The sequence below is a fragment of the Heterodontus francisci genome, chromosome 3, assembly GCF_036365525.1.
Source record: "Heterodontus francisci isolate sHetFra1 chromosome 3, sHetFra1.hap1, whole genome shotgun sequence".
In the NCBI taxonomy this organism is placed as follows: domain Eukaryota; kingdom Metazoa; phylum Chordata; class Chondrichthyes; order Heterodontiformes; family Heterodontidae; genus Heterodontus; species Heterodontus francisci.
The window spans coordinates 126,635,425-126,660,230 of record NC_090373.1 but is presented as its reverse complement, the minus strand read 5'-3'; the positions used below and the strand labels follow the sequence as shown (position 1 = coordinate 126,660,230).

The 24,806-nt window shown below is 43.7% G+C and overlaps 1 protein-coding gene across 1 annotated transcript in view; it reads right to left on the bottom strand.

Moving 5' to 3' along the window:
- Positions 1 to 24,806, bottom strand: part of LOC137367139 (PC3-like endoprotease variant B) — a 650,040-nt gene that overhangs the window by 560,539 nt on the left and 64,695 nt on the right. Inside the window, exons 4-6 of the mRNA XM_068028579.1 lie at positions 18,983 to 19,071; positions 16,771 to 16,943; positions 14,695 to 14,916 (exon numbers count right to left, since the gene is read on the bottom strand). Coding sequence (XP_067884680.1) covers positions 14,695 to 14,916; positions 16,771 to 16,943; positions 18,983 to 19,071 — 484 coding nt within the window. The remainder of the gene's footprint in view (positions 1 to 14,694; positions 14,917 to 16,770; positions 16,944 to 18,982; positions 19,072 to 24,806) is intronic.

Genomic DNA, 24,806 nt, shown 5'->3' with positions numbered 1-24,806 from the left:
CATTGGCTGGCCAGGTGGGAGTTCTTGGATATATAAAAGCATAAATGCAGAAGAGGAAGCTTGTCGTGAGGGAAGTGGGGAGGGAGGGGGGTGGGGTGGGGGAGGTCAAGTGAAAAGCAAGAGGTCCATTGTCACACCACCTCCAGGTTGTACTTCATGACGAATTGCGGGATGAGGGTGAAGTGGGATTTGAGAAGGGGCATAAAGCAGGAACATACCGGATGTTCTTAGTTGTAATGGCCTCAGTGATTGACGGCTCAAATATTTGCAACATCCTTTCCTCCAAGGGGCTCAGGAAATGTAGCCAGCCTGTCTGTTGGCAGTTCTCTGCTGCTCCCTCCTGTTATAGGCCACCTCATCCTGTAAGAAGGAGGGAAGAGTGACACTGAGTGTGTTGCAATGTGTTTGAGTGATATGCCTTTTACAGCTGAATACCTGGAAGCATGTGGTAGCTGTAAGATGTGGTGCAGCAGTGCTAAGTGTTTGAGGGTGAGTTGGAGCATCTGAATGTTACGGATGAGTCCTAATTGTTAGAGATTGCCGATGGGTGAGTGATGGGAGTGTGAAGCATTGAGCAGTGTGTACAGCTCATGGTGCAGTGGGTAGGAGATGGCATTTGAAGATGCATTCACTGACCTTGACTGCTCATTGAGCTTCTTCCAGTACTGCAGCCAGGTTCTCAGGGTCAGACTCCTTGAATTGACCTCCATGGTTAGCTGCCCCCGTTCCCTTTGCAGCTTGTGTCTGGAAGGCCTCGGCTCCCGGCAGAAACATAACCTCTCTCCTCCTTTCCATCTCCTGGACAAAGGCCTCCAGTGCCGCATCAGAGAACCTGGGAACCCTCTTTCTGGCCTGCTGCTCCATTAGTAGTCTTGTTCCTTCCCTGAAACACTTTTGGATGCAGTTCCACCAGCTGCTGCAGCCAAAGTGTACCTTCCCTTTAAGAGATGCTAATAATAATGGGCCTAATCACATTTTTAGCCCCGTATTTCCAGCATAGTTATCCCTCCACTCAGTAAGAATATAAAATAAATAAAGTTATTTCAAACAAATGGCAATTGATGCATTGATTGATTCAATAAAACACATCTTGAGCAAAGATGCGAAAGGCCTTAATTCCCTTGAGTTTTCCAGTGCACTTGGGGAGGAGTGGCAGTGGAGGCCTCATTGCAATGGCGCAAATTGGAATAGTACTCATTTTCAGGCTGACACAATTTTTTGTTCAGATAGCCAGGATGGGGGTGTTTGTTTTCTTCACCTACTCCTTCAGCAACAATGATATTTCAAGTATATGGCATGATAGAGTTATGACACACATTATAATTTCTATTGTTCATACCTGGTTGTGCTGTCTAATTTACGGCTGCATATATGCCAAGATCAGCTGATCCTAAGAGAAGTGCTGCATTCAAAAGAGCTCACTGGAGAACTTCGGCCACACCTCAGAAGTGCCTGCATATTTTTCATTTTCTTTCATTGTAAAGCTACTGAGATAGCTCACAGCGAAACAGCAGAGGTAATCATCTGGAACCCAACATCAGGAGGATCTTGACTTGGAGCAGGCTATCATCCCAGCTGCCAGATAAAAGTCTCGGCAGATTATTGGTAAAATATTCCCATTAGATAAACAGGACTCCCTTGATTATGTATTGATTGTACTTAGCCTTCCTGGATATTCCAATTCTAGTGGAAGCATTTGTCTTTTTGTCCCATCTGACAGTTCACTCCAAACAGATCTCACAAACCTAATGAGCTCATTGAGAAACAGCACCAGTGCATAAATAAACATCTTTTTTTAAATGAGCACCAAGTTCGCATTCTGAGAGGAAGAGACACTAACTTGATTCTGCACCACTTCTGTGGGAGGGGAAATAGAAATGGTTGGAGACTGCAATGAGGCTGCCACATGCTCCATTAATATCAGTAACAAGGAAAATGCTTCCCCAATGTTGTTGTGTATGACAGAATTAGACTCCACTGAGACTCCTGCCTGTATGCAGTTCACCAAACATCTTTCTTTCATAGGGATCTGTGAGATCTGAGTCTACTGGTTCCTCAGCAAGGGCAGCCATCTCCCCACATCTGCTAGGGAAGTGCAGAGTGCTCTCCACTCCTCAGTCCCCCCATCTCCCTTGTTCTTTATGAATCACCCTGGGCTTATTCTTCAATCCCACTCCCTTTCTCCCCCAGCTTTAAGTCTCTGACATGGTAAGAGAGAGAGCAAAGAGCCCAGGGTGGTTGGGGAGGGGTGGGGGGGAGGGGGGGTGGGGGGTGGAATCAGTAGCTGTGGCCTGAAGCAGAGAAAACAGTTTTATCATCATCTGCCTAATCCTCCTCCTCCTCTTTTTCTTCATCTGCTCCCTTGACCGTGATTAACTGTGGAAGGAGACGAAAGGGGTTAAGAATAGATGTGCACCACTCAGTGGGTCAAGACACAGACAGCAGTGAGTTGGACTTTCCTGGACCCTCTACCTCTCCCACTCAATGGCCTGCAGTTCCAAGATATTCTGTACCATTTTCTCTTGGAATAAAACTAACAGCGTTATCAGAAGTGTAGCTCCCAGGTGCCAGCTGATGTAAGAGGGAGGACCAGAAAGAGAAGGTTCTTGTAACATGAAAGGATGGAGTTATAAGGACTGTGTCCAAGAAATCCTTGCAATGTCTTTTCAAAATGCAGGTTCCAGATGGGAGCCATTGAATCACAGTGCATGAGATTCAGCACTGAAGAAATTAGAGTGAGGATAGGATGGGGTCCTATGATGCCAAAGTGAAAAGGTTAGGATGGCAGTTCTCTTGTCTGCCATCATCAGGTCACTGATCTTTTACCAGCACTGGTCTGGTGTCCTGGAAATTAGAGAGGTAACATTCAGTGCCAATGCCTCCTCCCTCCACGTTGATCTGGCTACTCTTTTTAATAACTTACTCCCATGTGAGCCCAGCAACCATTTCTTGTGAATCATTATCTGCTCTATTAAGACTTCAATTTCTGCATCAGAAAAATTGTAATCTCTGTGCTTTGGCCATTTTGGCGCAAGGAATGGACTAGGATTGCTGATACATGACCTGATATGGCTGCTGAGAAATCACTTGACACCTGGCTTGTAATTCCGGCAGCAACTGGTACCCCACTTCCTTGAGTATTTTGCTTTTATTTTACATGGAATTTACACTACTGGCCAGCCACACAGGAAATACAAAAGCAAAATACTGCTGATGCTGGAAATCAGAAATAAAAACAGAAAATGCTGGAAATACTCACCAGGCCAGGAATCATCAGTGGAGACAGAAACAGAGTTAATGCTTCAGGTCTTCGACCTGTCATCAGAATTGGAAAAATTTAGAAATGTAATAGGTTTTAAGCAGGTGATGGGGGGAGAGTGGGGAAAGAGCAAAAGGGAAGGTCTGTGGAAGGTAGAGTGGAAGACAGGAGACAATGAATGACAAAAGAGTTGGTGGTGCAAGGCCAGAGGGAGTGGTAATGGGACAAGTAAAAAAACAAGAGGAGGTGTCTAGAGGAGGTGTGAATGGCAGAATGATGAACAGCTGCTATCTGAAAGCAAAAACAAGAAAAAAATAAGAGTAAAACCAAAATCTGCAAAGAAAAAGGAAACAAAATGGGGGCAGAGATTATGAACTGAAATTGTTGAACTCAGTGGAAAGTCCAGAAGGCTGTGAGGTGCCTAATGAAAGATAAGGTGCTGTTCGTCGAGCTTATGTTGAGCTTCATTGGAACACTGCAGCAGGCCGAGGACAGAGAGGTCAGCATGAGAGCAATGTGGAGAATTAAAAAGGTAAGTGAGCTGACCCAAAGAATTCTGACAGAGCCAGCAACATACATCACCTGAAATCCTCCCCCAGTGGCATTACAACTTTCCCAGAGGCCCCAAGGAAATCCAAGGAAAATTTGAATCCTTAAAGGGCTCAAATGAAATGGAGTGTGTTACTGAACATTGTGCCTCCAATATTGCTGTCATGTTAAAATCCTTTCCCACCCAGGTCAATCAAGTAATTCGATCTTGGCCTTTTCCTGAGGTTCCTAGCATCACAGATGCCAGTCTTCAGCCAATCCGATTCACTCCATGTGATATCACAAAACAGCTGAAGGCACTGGATACTGCAAAGGCTGTGGGCCCTGACAACATTCTGGCAAATGTACTGAAGACTTGTGCTCCAGAACTTGCTGCGCCCCTAGCCAAGCTGTTCCAGTACAGCTGCAACACTGGGATCTACCCAGCAATGTGGAAAATTTCCCAGGTATGTCCTGTACACAAAAAGCAGGACAAATCCAACCTGGCCAATTACCACCCCATTAGTCTAATCTTGATCATCAGCAAAGTGATGGAGGGTCGACAGTGCTATCAAGGGACACTTGCTTAGCAATAAGCTGCTTGATGACGCTCAGTTTAGGTTCCTCCAGGGCCACTCAGCTCCTGTCCTCATTACAGCCTTGGTCCGAAAATGGAGAAAAGAGCTGAACTCCGGAGGTGAAGTGAGAGTGACTGCCCTTGACATCAAGGCAGCATTTAACCAAGTATGGAATTAATGAGCGCTAACAAAACTGGAGTCAATGGGAATCAGGGGAAAACTCTAGCACAAAGGAAGATGGTTGTGGTTGTTGGAGATCAATCATCTCAGTCCCAGGACATCACTGCAGGAGTTCCTCAGGGTAGTGTCCTTGGTCCAACCATCTTCAACTGCTTCATCAATGACCTTCCCTCCAACATAAGGTCAGAAGTGGGGATGTTCGCTGATGATTGCACAATGTTCAGCACCACTCCTCACATACTGAAGCAGCCCGTGTCCAGATGCAACAGGAAACACAAGTGCCAGGCAATGACCATCTCAAACAAGAGAGAATCTAACCATCTCCCCTTGATGTTCAACAGAATTACCATCAACGGATCCCCCACTATCAACATCCTAAGGTTATCATTGACCAGAAACTGAACTGGACGAGCCACATAAATGCCATGGCTACAAGAGCAAATCAGAGGCTAGGAATTCTGTGGCGGGTAACTCACCTCCTGTCTCCCCAAAGCCTGTCCACCACCTACACCATCACAAATCAGGAGTGTGATGGAATACTCTCCACTTGGCTGAATGAGTGCAGCTTCAACAACACTCAAGAAGCTCAACTTCTTGGCACGCCATTCACCACCTTCAACATTCACTCCGTCCATCACCGACCCACCGTGGCAGCAGTGTGTACCATCTGCAAGATGCACTGCAGCAACGCACCAAGGCTCCTTAGACAGCACCTTCCAAACCCGTGACCGCTACCACATAGAAGGACAAAGACAGCAGATGCATGGGAACACCACCACCTGCAAGTTCCCCTCCAAGCCATACATCATCCTGACTTGGAACTATAACACCTTTCCTTCACTGCCACTGGGTCAAAATCCTGGAACTCCCTTCCGAACAGTGTACCTACACTGTAGTGTACACTGTTGGTGTACCTACCCCACAAGGACTGCAGCAGTTCAAGAAGGCAATTCACCACTACCTTCTCAAGGGCAATTAGGGATGGGCAATAAATGCTGGCCTAGCCAGAAACGCCTAAATCCCATGAACAAATAAAAAAAAAATTCATCAGCAATTCACAGCCCACTTGTATTTGGGAAGGATTGAAGCACTAATTAGGTAAAGAAAAATTGACTGCATATCATCATATTTATACTTTTCTGCTTGTAATTAATATAGAGCAGTGTGTTGTCTTTGATCACCTACATAATACTTTATCATGTACTTCAAGCAAAGGGAACATCTACAAGTAGAGAAACTGTGTAAATGAAATGACAGCCGACTTACACATTAGTATTAGACTGCTATAATAATAGATTAATGGACAGCAGTTATTACCTGAATACATGCATCACCAGCATTGTGCCAATGGTTGCTAAATGCATAGAAACATCAAATTAAAAAATTATACCCTGATTTTATGTTAATGGTAAAAATTAACATGAAATAGCCAATCTAGCTCGTGCGCTCGTGATGGCAGCTCAGTAAGTGGGTTGAACCAAATTTTCCAATGGGAGTTGTCACAACCAGGTGAGAAAGGTGTCTAGGGGTCTTTCTCAGGCTTCACCTGGTCTTATTGTAACAGGGTTTAATTTTAAACACACAGTGTTTTGAGCTACCCATTTCTGAATCCTTGTTCACAGCTTTCCAATTATAAGGCAAAGAAATGAGCATAAACAGGCTTTCTTCAGTTTAAAGGAGAAAAGTGAAATTTATTAAACCATAAACTTAAACTCTAATACGGTTCATGCCTACGGATATACGACGTGTCCAGACAAGCATGCACATGCGATATGTACATGCAGATAGGGACAGAAAAGTGGAGAAGAAAGTATAAGGTGAAAGATTTGAGGCAGTCTCTGAAAGGGGTTTCGGGTTACTGTTTCTGTGGTTCCAGCTCGCTGTAGAGTCTTTGATTGCAGGCAGCTCTTACTTTTCGTTGGGGCCCAGTATTCTTCTTAAACCTTGTTCAACTTAGGAAGCTTTTCTTTTTTTGAGGTTCTCGTGTCCTCAATGGTTTCTGAAGCTGGTGTGAGCAAGATGAGAGCAGACAGAAGAGAGATGTTCTCAAACCAGGAGCGGGGAGCTTTCTGATTTCAAACTCTATTTTCTCCAATTTAAAACTCTCAGTTCAAACCTCTGCAACAGCCTGTTAGTCATGTGACTAAAACTAGTCTGACCACTTCTTCTGTGCATTGGGAAGCAACGACTGGGTCCCCATTGTTCCAACACTGTCTGTTACTATGCAAATGTCTTTCCAGTCAGGGGCTTGCAATTCTAAGTTTTAATGGGGTGGGGGGGGGGGGCTTGCCTGACAGCTCCAAACCCAGGGGACTGAAGTGCGATTTGAAGAAAAACAGCACATTTCATTACAGAGTTTGAGTGAAATATAAGATACAGAAAGAAAAATCATGCATTTCTGTCATTCATTTCCATTCATTCACCAATCGTAAAGCTTATTAAAAATGGTCTGTTCTGGGTGCCAGGGCTGTTTTAATTTTCTCTTTTTTTCTCAGAGTTAGTAGGGGGTGGGTCTATCCTGAACTCTGAGTCATGCTGAGACATTTGAATCAGGGAATGGGTGGTTCCCTTTTCCTCTGACTGTGGGAGAGGAGTCTTTGTTACTCTCCCATTTCTTCTCTGGGATACTTCTACCTGTAGGTATTTATGCAGACTTGGCTGTACGCTTCTGTGGCACTTCGACTGGATGAGGCAATACCCTCACAGTTTCTGTGCCCCCTAGAGGTCTCTCTTTGTCTCTGCAGGTTCCTGTAAATGCTGTTAGAAACTCTAGAGGGGTGCTTCTAGAATCAGCATTTACATAGAAGGATGTGGGATCTAACTTTTCACATTTTCGGGGTTGGTTGACCAGACAGTAGGGATATTCATTCAGGATTCCTCCCGGACTTCCTTTAACCTGCCCTCTTGGTCACTCTTTCCCCTTCCCTTTCTAAACTTTTGCCAGCCGTGTGCCTGCCTGTCCCCTTTTGTTCTCGGCAGGGATCCCTTACCAGCCCTGTTCTGGAGGGTCCTCATAACACTGGTACAGGACTTAGGGGTGCATGCTTCACTGTACGTTGGGGTTTCCCCTCAACCTGGCACATGTGGCAACTCCTGCAGTACTCCACCACATCTTTGTGGAGTTTTGGCCAGTCAAACTGCTGTCTTATGCGGGCTTTGGTCTTTCATATACTGGCATGTACAGCCACTGTAGTCTCATGGGCCCTTCTTAATATTTTCCCCCTGTACCTCTGTGGCACCACTAACTGGTGAACTACTGTCCACTCCTTGCCCTCAGGTCTGTGAGGAGAACTCCATTCCCTCGTCAGTACCGCATTCTTTAAATAGTAGCAGTCAAGGACTCCCTCTGCTTCACTTTCAGATTGGGCAGCCTGTGCTAACCCTCGGAATACTGGGTCGGCTCGCTGAGCCTCACCGAAGGAAAATCCATTTAATTCATTCCCTGGGTCTCTTAACCTTCGGACAGGCATTCCTCATGGTCATCTGCCTGCCGTGCCAATGCAGTCTCCTCTGGAGGAGCTGGTTTGATCATGGCTTGATCCATTACACATTCAGGGACTCTGCAGGGGACCGTCTCCTGCCACTGCCGTCTCTCTGACTCCTGCGATCTTTCTTTCACTACTGGCGGGGCTACCACCTTCACCCCCGCCAGATCATTACCTAGGAGCAGGTCATCCCCATCCACAGCCAAACGAGGGACAATCCCTACAGTCAATAGTCCCGAAATTAGGTCGCACTCCAGGTGCACCCGGTGTATAGGAACAAACATACACCGCCCTCCAATATCATTCACCACCATTTTGGGGTTCACTGCACTCTCTGGGGAAAAGGTCAGGCCTTTTCCCAGTAAAAGGGATCTGGTGGCCCCTGTGTCCCTGAGAATCACTATGGGCTTGCTTGCCCTACTCGATGGATATGGGGTTACTTTACCTTCAAATACAAACCCTGATAACCTTCAGGAATCCTATTAAATTTTCCTGTACATGCAACCGTAAGCTTCCTGGGTTGCACTCTTACTGCAGTTAAAGCCACAGCTTGTTTTGCTGTGCTTTCCATCAGGTTCCCATCTTCACTGAGCATGTGTGCCCTGATTAACCCTATCGGTGGCCCCTTTAATTTCCAGCAGTCAGCTTTTAAATGCCCTGCTTTATTACAATGAAAGCACACAGATCTCCAGGTCTCACTCTTGCTCACAGCACCTTCCTTTTTGGCTGGAGGAGGGCCCCCTGTGTCTACTGCTTTCCTTTCTCTTCCACGACTGCCTGGGCGGATATCACCTTCCCACCCTTTGTGCTTTTCGGATTTGTGGGGGTGATTAGTAAAGGTTCTTCCTGGGAAACCCACTTATAAATTAAAGCAAACTCATCGGCCAGAACGGCCATTTGCCGGTCTCCCTGAACTCGCTGATCCTCTACATGGGTCTTTATTGAGAATGGGAGAGAGTTTTTAAATTCCACTAACAGGATTAGTTCTCTGAGATTCACATAGCTGAGCTGTATTTTCAGAGCCCTCAGCCACTGGTCAAAAGCCAGCTGCTTGCTTCTTTCAAACTCCAGATAAGTTTGATTAGCCTGCTTTTTGAGAGTTCTAAACTTTTGGCGATATGCTTCAGGTATTAATTCATATGCCCCGAGGATAGCATTTTAGGTCCGTTCATAATTTGATGAACTCTCATCTGGCAACAAGGAATAAACCTCATGGGCTTTTTCGGTTAGTTTGCTTTGCCATAAGAGAGAGCAGGTCTCAGCTGGCCATTTTAGCTGCCTTGCCAGTTTCTCAAAAGACACAAAAAACGCTTCCACATCTTCCTCATTGAATTTTGGAATTAATTGAGTGAATTTTAGCAACCTTGTACCCAGCCCTGAATTCTGCTCCTTCATATTGGCCATGCTTTCACTGGGGTTACTCTGTCGCCCCCAAGCGAACTCAAGCCGCCTTAACTCTCTTCGCATTCTTTCCAGAATACTCTTTCTCTCTATCTCTCCTCTCCCTCTCATTCTTTCTTCTGTCTTTCTTTCTCTTCATGTTCCTTTTGGAAGGCTCTCTCTTTCTCCCTCTTCTGCCTCTCTCTCTAATTCTCCTATCTCTCCCTTTCTCTTTCCCTGTCTTCTAATTCAAGTCAATTCTAATCTTTTTGTTCTAATTGTATCTTTGCTAGCAGTATCCTGTCTGGGTCTACTTCTAACACTGCTTCTGCTTCTTCAGATTCAAGGAGAAAATGGTTGGCCACTAGCCTTAGGAGTTCAGACTTCCTAGCCTTGCTACGTACAGTGATCCCACACTGCTTAGCCATTTTTTTCAGCTCCTCCATAGACAGTGCTTTTAACTTATCCCAAGTTACTTCACTCTGGCATGGAGAGCTACTCGCTTCAGTTGTAGACATGTTAGTTTTCAATCACACAGAACCACAAGAATACCTTTTTCAAAACCCTGCTCTTTTTGATTGGGAACAATTTGGCATCCCACTTCCAATTTCACTCATTTAAAATCGGTAAAATCCCAGATACTAGCACCCAAATTTCTGTTATGACCAGGTGAGAAAGGTGTCTAGGGGTCTGTTTCTGTCTTCACCTGGTCTTATTGTAACAGGGTTTAATTTTAAACACACTATGTTTTGTGCTCCCCCTTTGTGAATCCTTATTCACAGCTTTCCAATTATAAAGCAAAGAAATTAGCATAAACAGGCTTTCTTTGGTTTAAAGGAGAAAAGTGAAATTTATTAAACTATAAACTTAAACTCTAATATGGTTAACGCGTACGGATATACAATGCGCCCACACTAGCATGCACGCGCGATACGCTCATACAGATAGGGACTGAAAAGAGGAGAGGAAAGTATAAGGTGAAAGGTTTGAGGCAGTCTCAGAAAGGGGGTTTCTGGTTACTGCAGAGTCTTTGATTGTAGGCAGCTCTTACTTTTTGTTGGGGCCCAGTATTCTTCTTAAACCTTGTTCAATGTAGGAGACTTTTCTCTCTTTGGGATTCTCATGTCCTTAATGGTTTCTGAAGTTGGTGTGAATGAGATGAGAGCAGACAGGAAAGAGATGTTCTCAAACTAGGAGCTTTCTGATTTCAAACACTGTTTTCTCCAATTTAAAACTCTCAGTTCAAATCTCTGCAACAGCCAGTTAGTCATGTGACTAAAACTGCTCTGACCACTTCATCTGTGTATTGGGGAAGCAATGACTGGGTCCCCATTGTTCCAACACTGTCGGTTACTATGCAAATGTCTTTCCAGTCAGGGGCTTGCAATTTTAAGTCTTAATGTTCATGTGCTGAAATGATGTGTGCCTCAGTCTTGGCAGGTGGGGGGTTTGCCTAACAGAGTCTTTCCCCCTAATTTTGAATAGGTTACTAGCTGGAACAAACTGGTCCAAGAGAGCTTGGCCTGTAGCACAATTGGCAAGATTGGAAACAAGTCCTGGCTGGCCTCTTACTTTCTATCCTTCAGATTATCCAAAACTCTGCTGCCCTTGTCCTAACTCGAGCCAAGTCCCTTTCGCCTGTCACCCCTGTGCTCGCTGACATATGTTGGTTACCGGTTAAGCAATGCTTCAATTTTAAAATTCTCATCCTTGTTTTCAAATTCCTCCATGGCCTTGCCCCTCCCAATCTTGTAATCTCCTCCAGTCCTACAACCCTTCGAGATATCTGTACTCCTCCAACTCTGGCCTCTTGAGCATCCCCAATTTTAATTGCTCCACCACTGGTGGCGATGCCTTCAGTTGCCAAAGCTCTAAGCTCTAGACTTCCCTCCCTAAACTGCTCATCCTCTCCCTCTCCTTTAAGATGCTCCTTGAGACCTACCTCTTTGAGCAAGCTTTTGGTCATCTGCCCTAAATATCTCCTTATGTGGCTTGGTGTCAAGTTTTGTTCTTTAACACTCCTTTGAAGCACATTGGGATATTTTTTTAATTTTATTTAGAGATACAGCACTGTGCCGACCATCAACCACCCATTTATACTAATCCTACATTTGGCATGTTTCCGGCAGTTCCTGCAGCCATACTGGTGCCAAACGTCGTGTCCTGCACTCCTTTGGACCCCACCAGAAAGGCCGAGAGGGGGGTTTTGACGACTGGGCAACTCTCAACCTCCATAAATTTGCCCAGGCATGCGCCATGGAGAGGTCACTCCATAGTTGCCTCACAGCGAATGAAACAACACGGAAGGCAGCAGTTACGGGTTATAAGTCCAGATAACCAGCACCTGTGGAAGAGCCTGTCACTCCAGAATTGGCCTTTATAGCCACTCCAGGCGCTGCTTCACAAACCACTGACCACCTCCAGGCGCATATCCATTGTCTCTCGAGATAAGGAGGCCCAAAAGAAAGAAAGAAAGAAGAACATTAATCCCATATTCCTACCACATCCCCACCTTCCCTCAATTTCCCTACCACCTACCTATACTAGGGGCAATTTATAATGGCCAATTTACCTATTAACCTGCAAGTCTTTGGCTGTGGGAGGAAACCGGAGCACCCAGTGAAAACCCACGCGGTCACAGGGAGAACTTGCAAACTCCACACAGGCAGTACCCAGAATCAAACCCGGGTCGCTGGAGCTGTGAGGCTGCGGTGCTAACCACTGCGCCACTGTGCCGCCCACACTCACACCAACTTCAGAAACCATTGAGGACATCTTACAAAGTTAAAGGCACTATACAAATACAAGATGCTGTTGTTGTCATTGAAGGCCACCTTCCAGTAAAAGCAAAGGAAAAGCTTAATGTCATCACCCAGGTGCCTTGTACATGGCTCCAAATGAAAAAAAAGTTTTTTGATATCAAAGAGAAGGCCAAGGTAACTGTAGCCCTTAATTTTCTTCACATTTCCTGTGGAGCCCTATTAGAACAAAGAAAGAACAAAGAACAGTACAGCACAGGAACGGGCCATTCGGCCCTCCAAGCCTGCGCCAATCTTGATGCCTGCCTAAACTAAAACCTTCTCCACTTCCGGGGTCCGTATCCCTCTATTCCCATCCTATTCATGTATTTGTCAAGATGCCTCTTAAACGTCTCTATGGTACCTGCTATTAATCATGGCAATAACCCAAGCTGGGACTCCCTCACTCTTTGGAAGTTACTATTTGAAACATTGTACAGGATTATTGACCTTTTTTAAAGACTCCTTCACTGTGTCAAAGTTGCAGAGCACACTTTTCTTGAAGGTGCAGATTAGAGTTGAGGAATAGCTAAATGGCAATGAGGTGTTCAAGACAAGGTGTTTTTCTGTTGTCAGCGAGTTTCTCAGTGGGGTAGGCAGCCATCGATGGAGAGAACAGCCCTTGTCTTCTAAGAGCCACCACGCACAGTTTCTGCTCTCATGAATAATGCAAGCATCGTGTTAAGCTGCATAATGAAAAGTCCGCTTGGCTCAGTTGGTAGCACTCTTGCCTGGGACTTCTGCTATCCTAGCCAACAGTCCACCCTGGACAAACATCACTTAAATCAAGTAACAGTTCATTCATCTATTTGTTGGGCCTTGTTGTGTAGAAACTAGCTCCTGTGCTTTGCCCAATTAACAACAGTAACTAAATTTGAAAAATAATTCATTGACTGTGAAATACTTTGAAATGTCCTAAACAGCTGGAAGTGATGATATAAATGCAAGCTCTTTGTTTCTTATCGTGGCTATTTCCTGGATAATGGCCAACAATGTGCATAATGATGTTTCTGTGGTTACACACCAATTGAACAGGTAGATCATGGGTTTTGTAGGAAGAACCTTGATGCCCATACCTTTTGCAATGTCCAAAGAAACACTGCCACCCAGTGAAATTTGCAGCCTGACCAAATGATGCCTTGTTTCCAAGTTTGCCACTTGCTTCATAGATTTGTGCATAGCAGGCTACCTGTGGCAGATGCTCCTTGGGATAGTTTGGAAGGATGTGGCAGCATGAAAATTTACTCCTGTCTAAATCTTTAACTTCTAAAAGAAGAGGCTTGCCTATAGCAAATGCTGTCTGGAGGTTATTCAGTAGCAGATAGTATAACCCTGGGAAGTGGAAGCAGTGAGGACAGCTCTCCTCAAACCTATCCACGTTTGTGTGGAGAGATCCATAAATGCGAGTCCAGGGTAGTGCGGTGAATTTCTAAATGTACTGCCCTGTGTTTCAAAATTGCATCCAGTGAGGTGATTGGAAAGGAACAGCATATAAAATAAAGATACAATTTGAACGTGTTGGACAACATAATATAAATGATTTTCTGTGACATCAGATCTTTGATCATTATCCGTCCACCATAAGTTGGAGACAATCCACCTTTTCTATCTTAGCCACACCACTGGATGTAAATGTGACAGAGTCAAACTTTCATGCACCCTAGCCCAAAGCCAAAGAACCCATTCCAAATCTTGTTTAATGGAATCATTTTCATGTGTGGAGCAGGCACATCCTTGGTACCCACCCAGAACTGTACTGATTGCAGAGAAGGGGCTTAGCAAGGCCACAAACAAAATTCTCTTCCTTGGCTTCTCTGCCCTCAATGAAACAAGCAGGTCTCGTTGGTAAGGATCCCTTTCAGGATTGACCACCTTTTCTTAGAAAAGACTTGAGGTCTCTTACTGCCCTCAGCCGGACTCACACTGGAGAGAGTGCACTGAGGCCCAAAGAGAGCACAAAGAGTGGAATTCCCAAAGATGTGTCTACTCAATGTGACTAGGGAGATGCGTGGGCAGAGGTTCCGCCCATGGTCTCGACGACCAAAATGTAATGGGCTACAGCTTTTAAAATCCACTTGTCTAAGAGAAAGGAACATAGGAGCATATAAAGAGCAAAAGAGACCATTATAATTGGTCAGACGAATCTCATCTTCTAAATATACCATACAATACTCAATCTCTCGTACCTCTCAATTGGTTTCTCAAGTATCTATCCAGTTCCCTCTTAAATTTGCCATTATATTGAAGTGATCATCAACCCATCATATCAAAATTTAATTTTAAAAAGTTATCTTTTCATTTATACTCTCTATTGACGGACAGTGGTGTGCAAAAATGTGGCACAGACTGCAGATACATTTTGGCTTTATGCTGCCAGTGTTGTGCCATTGTGGGTAAAACTCTTCCAGGTAAAAATGCATATTATTCCTCAAACATGATTACCATGGATACCAAAATCAAATCCACTTATTTAAAATGCAACATACCAGAGGTAAGTCCATCAGGATTCTTTTGCCAGCACCAGTGAATGTAACAGCCATGAGAGCTGGACAAGGTTCTCCATAATAGGCTGGGAGGCCTTGATGTGTAATTGCACCAATGGGAATTGTATAGATGCTGTTAACGAATCCATCAGCTCCACAGTGATCATTCATCAGACCGCCATTGCCAGATGCCCAGACAAAAATGCTGCCCTTGCCTTTTCGCCCCTAACATCAATAAAGAAGCAGACATAAAGAACATTGTTAATACTCTGCCCTATGTAGAGTTCACATGAAATGATTACAGAGAAATGTTCTTTAGGCGTTGTCTTATCAATTAATTTGGATTATGAATTTAAATTATGAGGCAACATAAGCATAACATGAATGCTCAACTGCAGACAAAATCAGGGCTGAGGAGATCATTGTCCCAGTGCATCAATGGAAAAGACTGAAATCAGATTGATTTTGGTTTAAGAAGCTGGGGCTGGCTTTCACAGCCATTACAATGAGTTTTTCTTCTAGCTCTATGCTGGACTATAATGCAACAGATTTTAACATCTACACCAGGTCAAACTTGTGATAAAGTTTCCAGCATTAATGAACTTGTGTTCAATTCAGCTTGATTTGAAAGTATTAAGCTTATCCTATATGGTACCTATATTATGCAACATGTTAAGCAACATATAATAGTGGTTACTTTTACCCATATATACTTTGACGAGCTTTGAAGGAAAATTTTCCATCCATATTGTCCTACTTTTCTTTGGGTCAGTGAGACCTCAACAAAGGCACACAGCTAAGCACATGAACACGCAACACCTCATGTACCAACATTTTATTTTATTTTCCTTGAAAACAACTAACTGCCTGGCCAGCTCTTTTCACTCAGAGTAGCAGGAGGCTTCCAATGAAAATTGCAGGTGTAGATGAGGCAGGTGTGAATGCCTCACCTCAGGAAATCAAGAACTAGTACTGTACTAATATAACAAAGGATGTTAAGGCTGCAGCTATCCTGTAGCTATCAAATGATTCGCAGCTGGCAACAAATTGTTTATTCTGCCTGTCTGCAAATCCAATTCTCCAATTGAGGAGAGAGTTTTACGCATACGTGCTGATTATATACATGCTCAGATATCCACGCCTGCTCAGTAAATTTTAATTGAGAGCGTGGGTAATACCATCTGCTTTCTTAAAATATTTAAATAAACTTTGATTCAGTTTATAAAGTGTCCTGGAGGTTAACATTTTAAATTGGGGTTTGACACTTCACTGGAGTTGTACTTCATGTGATGTTAAAATCAGGTGGTGTTTGATTGCCTCCTTCTGTGGGTCTCACACCAGTCTGCTATGATGTCAAGTCAGCACCAGCCCTGTAGGTACGGAAGGCCATTTTCCAAGTATGAGTTGATGGCAATGAATTTCAGCCTCAGTGCAGGCTCAGAAAATTTACACAACCAATTTTGCTTTGTGCCAAAGCACTTTCCACTTTGCAGCATTGCAGAAATGGCAGTATAATTCCAGCCTTAGAAACTGCACTTACATTGCTTTGCAAATTTAACCTGTGCTGTGACTGGGAGACTGGATGGTGCACTGTGTTGGAAAAGTATCTTTTCTGCTCCTAGACAACTTTAAATATAGCTAAGACTGATAGTCTGCAGACAAAATGTTTCTTAGGTGTATCCAGGTTGGGCTGCTTATCTCAGTTTCTTATGGTACAGGTCCCCAACAAATAAAAACTTACAATGAGGCACATCCACACAGTCAATAGTGATGTTGAACTGTAACTGGTTTTTGCTGCCATTATGAATTTATACACAGAATCAAAATTTTCACCTTCATTTTAAATATCTTGGAAATGACCTCAAAATAAACAAAATAAATATCAGATTTTGTTCTGGAGCAATGATGCACAGGTATAATTTCAGGCTAGTACTTCAATTAATATGCAAGTTATTTGAAATCAATACAAATGCTTTCATATGAAAGGGAGAAAAACACTAGGCATTATGACTGCAAATGTCACTAAGTAAGTCTAGTTTAAAAGAGTAATTTTCTGTCAGTACTGAGGAACTAAATTACCTTTGTTGCTCCCAGTTGCAATGCTTTTCGGCCTAGTTTTTTTGGTCCAGCCATTTTCTTGCCATTATCTGTTGGTCCCCAGCAGCAGATGTAGATATCAATGTAGTCATTGTTATAGGTGAAAGCGGTAGCTTCCATAGCATCAGTAACATGTCCATCCAATAACAGAATACCTGCCATTTAAATCATGCAGCTCTTTAATTTCACATCTTACAGTTGTAAGCATAACATACGTTGACACCAAGAGGACTTGAGGATCTCATTTGAAGTGAACCCTTTCACCCAGCCCCTCAGAGAGGTGACTTTATGCCCACTGCACAGTATAACACATATATCCCTGAACAGTATTGCCTTGTGTTTTGGTCATCCTTCTGTTTTGGAATGATCACCAGTCTACCTAAAGCCTGCTAAGCTGCATGATAAGATCAACATTAATGTGAAAATGAATTAAAAGCTCCCTGGTTCATGCTAACAAGACAGCACACAGGTTTTCTTTTCTGAGTTATTCAGATGGTTTGTGCTATTACTGTTTGACAAGTGTACTTAGTGACCATTCAATTAACACATAGACTGCTCCAAGTTGTTGGAATCATCATTTATATGATAATGAATGCATACTTTATGCTAATATGTTGACCATTCATACAGATCATGTGGCAGGAAAAAAGGAATGGTTGCAAATGATTGGGAAATTGCCCATTTCCGTCTATTGTGATTAGTTACTCGTTGCCCTTGAGCATTTAAAAACGAACTACAATAGCATAGTCCCACTCAGTAATACATTGATATTGTCCCAATGTGTGTCCTGCACTGTGATGTACAACCATATACTGGCCAATGCAGCTGTTGGAATTTATAGTACAATATAAAATGTCTAATACTCAGATCACAGTTCAGAAGGAATTAATTCATTTCGCAATGTTTACCAATGAACATGAGAACAACAATACCATTACAATCCCACGGTAAAAATGCAAGTTTGAGATTGGGAACAAAAAGGCCATTTTAAGAATAAGTGGAATTATAATTTCTGCCCAGTGTGAATCAAGTGAACTGATGCAAAGGTTGGTCGCTTGGATAAACTTCAAGGTTGCTTAGATGATATATATATATTGGATGCATACTAGTTATCAACTGCACATAATTTCTCAGGAACACTACAGCAACATTATTAGGAACCCTGCAGTAATGATGTCAAAAGCATAGGTATGTTTCTTTTTGTACACGTTGTATTTTTAGCATTTCTACGAGATCATGCACCATTTCTCTCCCAAAGGCTCCTTCGCCTCTGTCACTAAATAGATGCATGAAACCAGCTCAGCATATCTTGTCCACTATTTTTAATTCTATTCTAATAGAAAAGCATCTTAGCCCTAGCGAGGCTCCTTCCACTGATGAGATGATTCACTGTGCGGGGGATTACAGACTGAAATATCCATCCAGGTACAGTGCATTAGAGCAATGCCTTCCATCACAGCTTCATAAATGCCTTTAACACCTTTCTGTAAATGTCATATTGCATTGCTCACAGCTGCCAGGATTGCCATAGAAACGAGTTTTCAAAAAATGATACCTTAAAAACTCTTGCATTAAAAATGACAATCTTTTATCCTAATATTACCAGCACAAGTAGCACAGAGGGCAGTTCTTGTGTCCTTTCCAGATTTAGAATACACTTCCAGCACATAGTAGCCCAGCTGCAAGGAGGGGCTTTATGCATGTGTGGGACATCCTGTACAAGCAGATTTTAAAGGGCTGCTGTGAAAATTTAAAAGCATTTGAGGATAAAAAATATTTTAGCTTTTCTAAGCATTGAAAATAGTATTTGGATATTTGTCAGCCTTTCCAAAGATTGCATAGGGGTAAATGACAAGGGAAGTCGAAACCAACGTGAGAGCACAAAACGCAACTGAATGTAATTTCTACCTTATGATATCATTTAAGACCACAGTCTTCAAATCACTCCCAGGTATCCATAATTTTGAATATTTTCAGTGAATGCAGCAGAAGTAGAGCAACTATCCACTCTGACCACTATAGAATTCTATTGCCAGTATATATAGAAAATATTTTATTTTAAATTAAGGTTACAGGAAATTATGCATCCAATATCCTGTATAGTGTATTTCTTGAATGATTGAGAAAATAGAAAAAAGCATGAAGCGGACAAAGGTCCTTCTTACCTCGCTGCATGCTGACAATGAATACTTACCCCCAATCCGAGCATTGTAAGCGATGCCCACACCACAAAACGAGTTGTTGGCGTCCATTGCAATCACGCTGGCACACTGGGTCCCATGTCTGTGTGACAGAACAATAGGTTTACTAAAGAAGCAACTCTTGTTTGCCACTTGGTGTTAAAGGTTGTCCTTAAATGTGTGCGGAGGCAATTTTCACTGAATACATTAGGTGCTAAAGAGATCCGAGGTGCCCGAGGAAGGGTCTTAAGCTGCAAAGCTGGTTTAGTCCATGTTAGGCATATCTTGGTAAAGGAGTTGAAGGCAGCACTAGAAACAACTGCCTGGAGACTCATTAAACAGCAGATTGCCACTTAAAATGTCGCTAGTGCTTGTTAAAGAGGCTTGTTATGAAGATGCTTCTATATTTTTGTAAAATTTTTTTTGAGGACTCATATTTAAATTATGGAGATGGATTCATTGGAAGACTGCAGATTGCATCAATGTTGGACTTTGCATAGTTGTTGACAGTTCACTGAAAGGACATGGAGATGTTGTTTTAAAACAACCTGTCCCAGGAATCATGCTTCAAGCTCAGTAAACAACAGAAACTTTGGTGACCTGGGGAAGATGTTTACAAAGAAGCCACATGTAAAGGTTTATGGAGGTCAGGAGGTTTACTTCCTATTTTGGGGTTTGAATATTGTTTTTCAAGTCAGTTGGGGTGTGAACTGTTTTGAAGACAGTTGGCATTTTGCCTGCCAAGGAAAAAGAAACCACCCAGCTCACCTCTTTCTCTACTTCTTTGAAGAAACCCTGCAATGATCCAGTGTGGGAGAACTAAAACCCCTGGGAAGCTGGAAAAACCTGCCAGATTAATTCTCAATGCCGCCTGAAAAGAACTGCTTTAGAACAGATCCCAGTGACCTGCCTCCATATACCCGGATGCCAGACCAAAAGGAACAACTGACTTCCTTCCATATCTTCTCTTTTTTCTTCAAGAATTAGCAAGTATTTGGCCAAAGTATTCTTTCTTTGTCTATTTTTGTAACAGACCTCTGCAGAGAGAATTTCTGTATTTTTTTTTCAGTATATGTGGAGAATTTAAAAAGGGAACTTTCATATTTCAATCTATGAGTTAATGCTTTGCTTCATTACTGGATAAGTCTTGTTTGATAATAAACTGATAATGTTGTTGTTTATTCAACCTGGTTGGTGTATTTTATTTTGGGATAAAGAGTAGAATATATAATTGACCGCATTGGTAAATGGGTAAACATTTAAATTTATGGTGTGACCTGTGGAGAAGTGGAACTAAAAGAGACAGTGCTCTCCTCCTATCTTGGTCCTAACATACTGTACTGTATTTTGGTGGCTAGCACCTCAACTAATGCCCTCTCCTAATAGCGACCAGCTGTTGGGAGTAAACACGGAGCTGATGTTGATTGCACAATATTTCACGTTCATTGCTGCTGAAGCTGTGAAGAGGACCTCTGAAACACCTGTGGAAACTTTCTGGGACACTGGGTGGAATTTTATACTCTCCCCCGTGGCAGGTTTGGAGGTGGGAGCACATAAAATCAGGTGGGATGGTGGGGAGGGAGTTCCTCAGGGTAGTGTCCTGGGCCCAACCATCTTCAGCTGCTTCATGAATGATCTTGTCTCCATCATAAGGTCAGATCGAGGGATATTTTCTAATGATTGCACAGTGTTTTGTACAATTTGCAGCTCCTCAGATATTGGAGCAGTCCATGTTCGCATGCAGCAAGACCAGGGCAACTTTCAGACTTAGCTGAGAAGTGGCAAGTTACATTCGTGCTACACAAGCGCCAGGCAATGATCATAGAATTAGAGAAATGTTACGGCACAGGTAGAGGCCACTTGCCCATCATGTCTGTGCCAGCCGAAAAAGGAGCCACCCAGTCTAATCCCACCTTCCAGCATTTGGTCCGTAGCCCTGCAGGTTACAGCACTTGAGGTGCATATCCAGACACCTTTTAAAGGAGGTGAGGGTTTCTGCCTCTACTACCCTATCAGGCATTGAGTTCCAAACCCCCACTACCTTCTGGGTAAACACATTTTTCCTCATCTCCCCTCTAAACTTTCTACCAATCACTTTAAATCTATGTCCCCTAGTCGTCACTGACCTCTCCGTTAATGTAAATCGGCCCTTCACATCCACTCTATCCAGGCCCCTCACAATTTTGTACATTTCAATCAGATCTTCCCTCAGCCTCCTCTGTTCCAAGGAGAACATCCCAGCCGATCCAATCTTTTCTCATAGCTGCATTTTTACAGTCCTGGCAGTATCCTAGTAAACCTCCTCTGTACCCTGTCTAGTGCAATTACATCCTTTCTGTAATGAGGTGACCAGAACTGCACACAGTACTCAAGTTGTGGCCTAACCAATGATTTATATAGTTCCAGCATAACCTCCCTGCTCTTACATTCTATACCTCCGCTAATAAACGACAGGATTCCATATGCCTTCGTAACCATCTTATTGACCTGTCCTGTTACCTTCAGGGATCTGTGGACATTCACTCCAAGATCCCTCACTTCCTCTACACCTCTCAATATTCTCCCATTAATCGTGTATTCCTTTGCCTTGTTTGACCTCCCCAAATGCATCACCTCACACTTTTCCAGGTTGAATTCCATTTGTGCCACTTTTCTGCCCACCTGACCAGTCCATTGATATCTCCCTGAAGTCTACGGCTATCTTCCTCATTATCAACCACATGGCCAATTTTTGTGTTGTCTGCAAACATCTTGATTATGCCCCCTACATTTATGTCCAAATAGTTAATATATGGCACAAAAAGCAGGGGACCTAGTATTGAGCCCTGCGGAAAGCCACTGGAAACAGCCTTCTAGTCGCAAAAACCCCCGTCAACAATTACCCATTGTTTCCTGCCACTGAGCCAATTTTGTATCAAGCTGACTACATTTCCCTGAATCCCATGTGCTTTAATTTTTTTAACCAGTCTGCCATGTGGGACCTTGTCAAAAGCCTTGCTAAAATCCAGGTAGGCCACATCAACTGCAGTACCTTCACCAATCCTCCTTGTTACTTCTTCAGAAAATTCTATCAAGTTAATCAGACAAGATCTTCCCTTAACAAATCCACGCTGACTCTCCTTGCTTAATCTGTGCCCTTCCATGTGACAGTTTATCCTGTCTCTCAGAACTGATTTCAATAATTTGCCCACTACTGAGGTAAGACTGGCTTGTAATTATTCGGTCGATCCCTTACTCCCTTTTTAAACAAACGTATGACATTCGCACTCCCCCAATCCTCCAGCTCCACACCTGTATCCAGTGAGGACTGCGAAATAATGGGCAGACCATCCGCTATTTCCTCCCTGGCTTCTTTTAACAGCCTGGGGTACATTTCATCTGACCCTGGTGATTTATCCACTTTCAAGGATGCTAATCCCATTAATACTTGCTCTCTCACTATGTCCCAGTCAAAAAGAAAAAGGAAGCATTCATAAGGGCGAGAAGGCTGGGAACAAACAAAGCCCTTGAGGAATATAAAGAAAGTAGGAAGGAACTTAAGCAAGGAGTCAGGAGGGCTAAAAAGGGTCATGAAAAGTCATTGGCAAACAAGATTAAGGAGAATCCCAAGGCTTTTCATACATATATAAAGAGCAAGAGGGTAACCAGGGAAAGGGTTGGCCCACTCCAGGACAGAGGAGGGAATCTATGTGCGGAGCCAGAGGAACTGGGCGAGGTACTAAATGAGTACTTTGCATCAGTATTCACCAAAGAGAAGGACTTGGTGGATGATGAGTCTAGGGAAGGGAGTGTAGATAGTCTGGGTCATGTCGTTATCAAAAAGGAGGAGGTGTTGGGCGTCTTGCAAAGCATTAAGGTAGATAAGTCCCCAGGGCCGGATGAGATCTACCCCAGAATACTGAGGGAGGCAAGGGAAGAAATTGCTGGGGCCTTGACAGAAATCTTTGTATCCTCATTGGCTACAGGTGAGGTCTCAGAGGACTGGAGAAGAGCCAATGTTGTTCCTTTGTTTAAAAAGGGTAGCAAGGATAATCCAGGAAATTATAGGCCGGTGAGCCTTACGTCAGTTGCAGGGAAATTATTAGAGAGGATTCTTCGGGACAGGATTTACTCCCATTTGGAAACAAATGAACTTATTAGCGAGAGGCAGCATGGTTTTGTGAAGGGGAGGTCGTGTCTCAATAATTTGATTGAGTTTTTTGAGGAAGTGACGAAGATGATTGATGAAGGAAGGGCAGTGGATGTTGTCTATATGGACTTCAGTAAAGCCTTTGACAAGGTCCCTCATGGCAGACTGGTACAAATGGTGAAGTCACACGGGATCAGAGGTGAGCTGGCAAGATGGATACAGAACTGGCTCGGTCATAGAAGACAGAGGGTAGCAGTGGAAGGGTGCTTTTCTGAATGGAGGGATGTGACTAGTGGTGTTCCACAGGGATCAGTGCTGGAACCTTTGCTGTTTGCATTATATATAAATGATTTGGAGGAAAATGTAGCTGGTCTGATTAGCAAGTTTGCGGACGACACAAAGGTTGGTGGAGTTGCGGATAGTGATGAGGATTGTCAGAGGATATAGCAGGATATAGAACGGTTGAAGACTTGGGCAGAGAAATGACAGATGGAGTTTAATCTGGACAAATGTGAGGTAATGCATTTTGGAAGATCTAATACAGGTGGGAAATATACAGTAAATGGCAGAACCCTTAGGGGTATTGACAGGCAGAGAGATCTGGGCATACAGGTCCACAGGTCACTGAAAGTGGCAACGCAGGTGGATAAGGTAGTCAAGAAGACATACGGCATGCTTGCCTTCATCGGTCAGGGCATGGAGTATAAAAATTGGCAAGTCATGCTGCAGCTGTACCGAACCTTAGCTAGGCCACACTTAGAATATTGTGTGCAATTCTGGTCGCCACACTACCAGAAGGACGTGGAGGCTTTGGAGAGGGTACAGAAGAGGTTTACCAGGATGTTGCCTGGTCTGGAGGGCATTAGCTATGAGCAGAGTTTGGATAAACTCGGATTGTTTTCGCTGGAACGACGGAGGTGGAGGGGCAACATGATAGAGGTTTACAAAGTTATGAGCGGCATGGACAGAGTGGATAGTCAGAAGCTTTTTCCCAGGGTGGAAGAGTCAGTTACTAGGGGACATTGGTTTAAGGTGCGAGGGGCAAAGTTTAGAGGGGATGTGCGAGGCAAGTTCTTCACACAGAGGGTGGTGAGTGCCTGGAACTTGCTGCCGGGGGAGGTGGTGGAAGCAGGTATGATAGTGACGTTTAAGAGGCATCTTGACAAATACATGAATAGGATGGGAATAGAGGGATATGGTCCCCGGAAGTGCAGAAGGTTTTAGTTTCGACAGGCATCAAGATCGGCGCAGACTTGGAGGGCCGAATGACCTGTTCCTGTGCTGTACTGTTCTTTGTTCTCACATCCAATACTTCACACTCCTCCTCCTTAACTACAATATCTGCATTGTCCCCCTCTTTTGTGAAGACAGAAGCAAAGGTTGGATTTTAAAGCCCCTCTGCCGTCTAGAACGGTGGCGGGTTGGGGCAATGAAGATCGGTACAGCGGAGGCCCGCCATCGACCATGACGGCGGCAGGCCCCGTACCAATCTCAGCGGCGGCAGAGACGTTCAGCGACGGGACCCACATTTCAATATGTAAACTAATTTACATACCTGATTTAATGAGGGTCCCGTCGCCTCCTTAATCGCCTCACCAATCTTCATTCGGGCAGCCAACAATGCCGTGCCTTCAAAGCCCCATTCGGAGAAACGCGGTGCGACAACTGTGGGGAGGGGGAGGGAGCATTTTTTTCCCTGTATGGGGGGC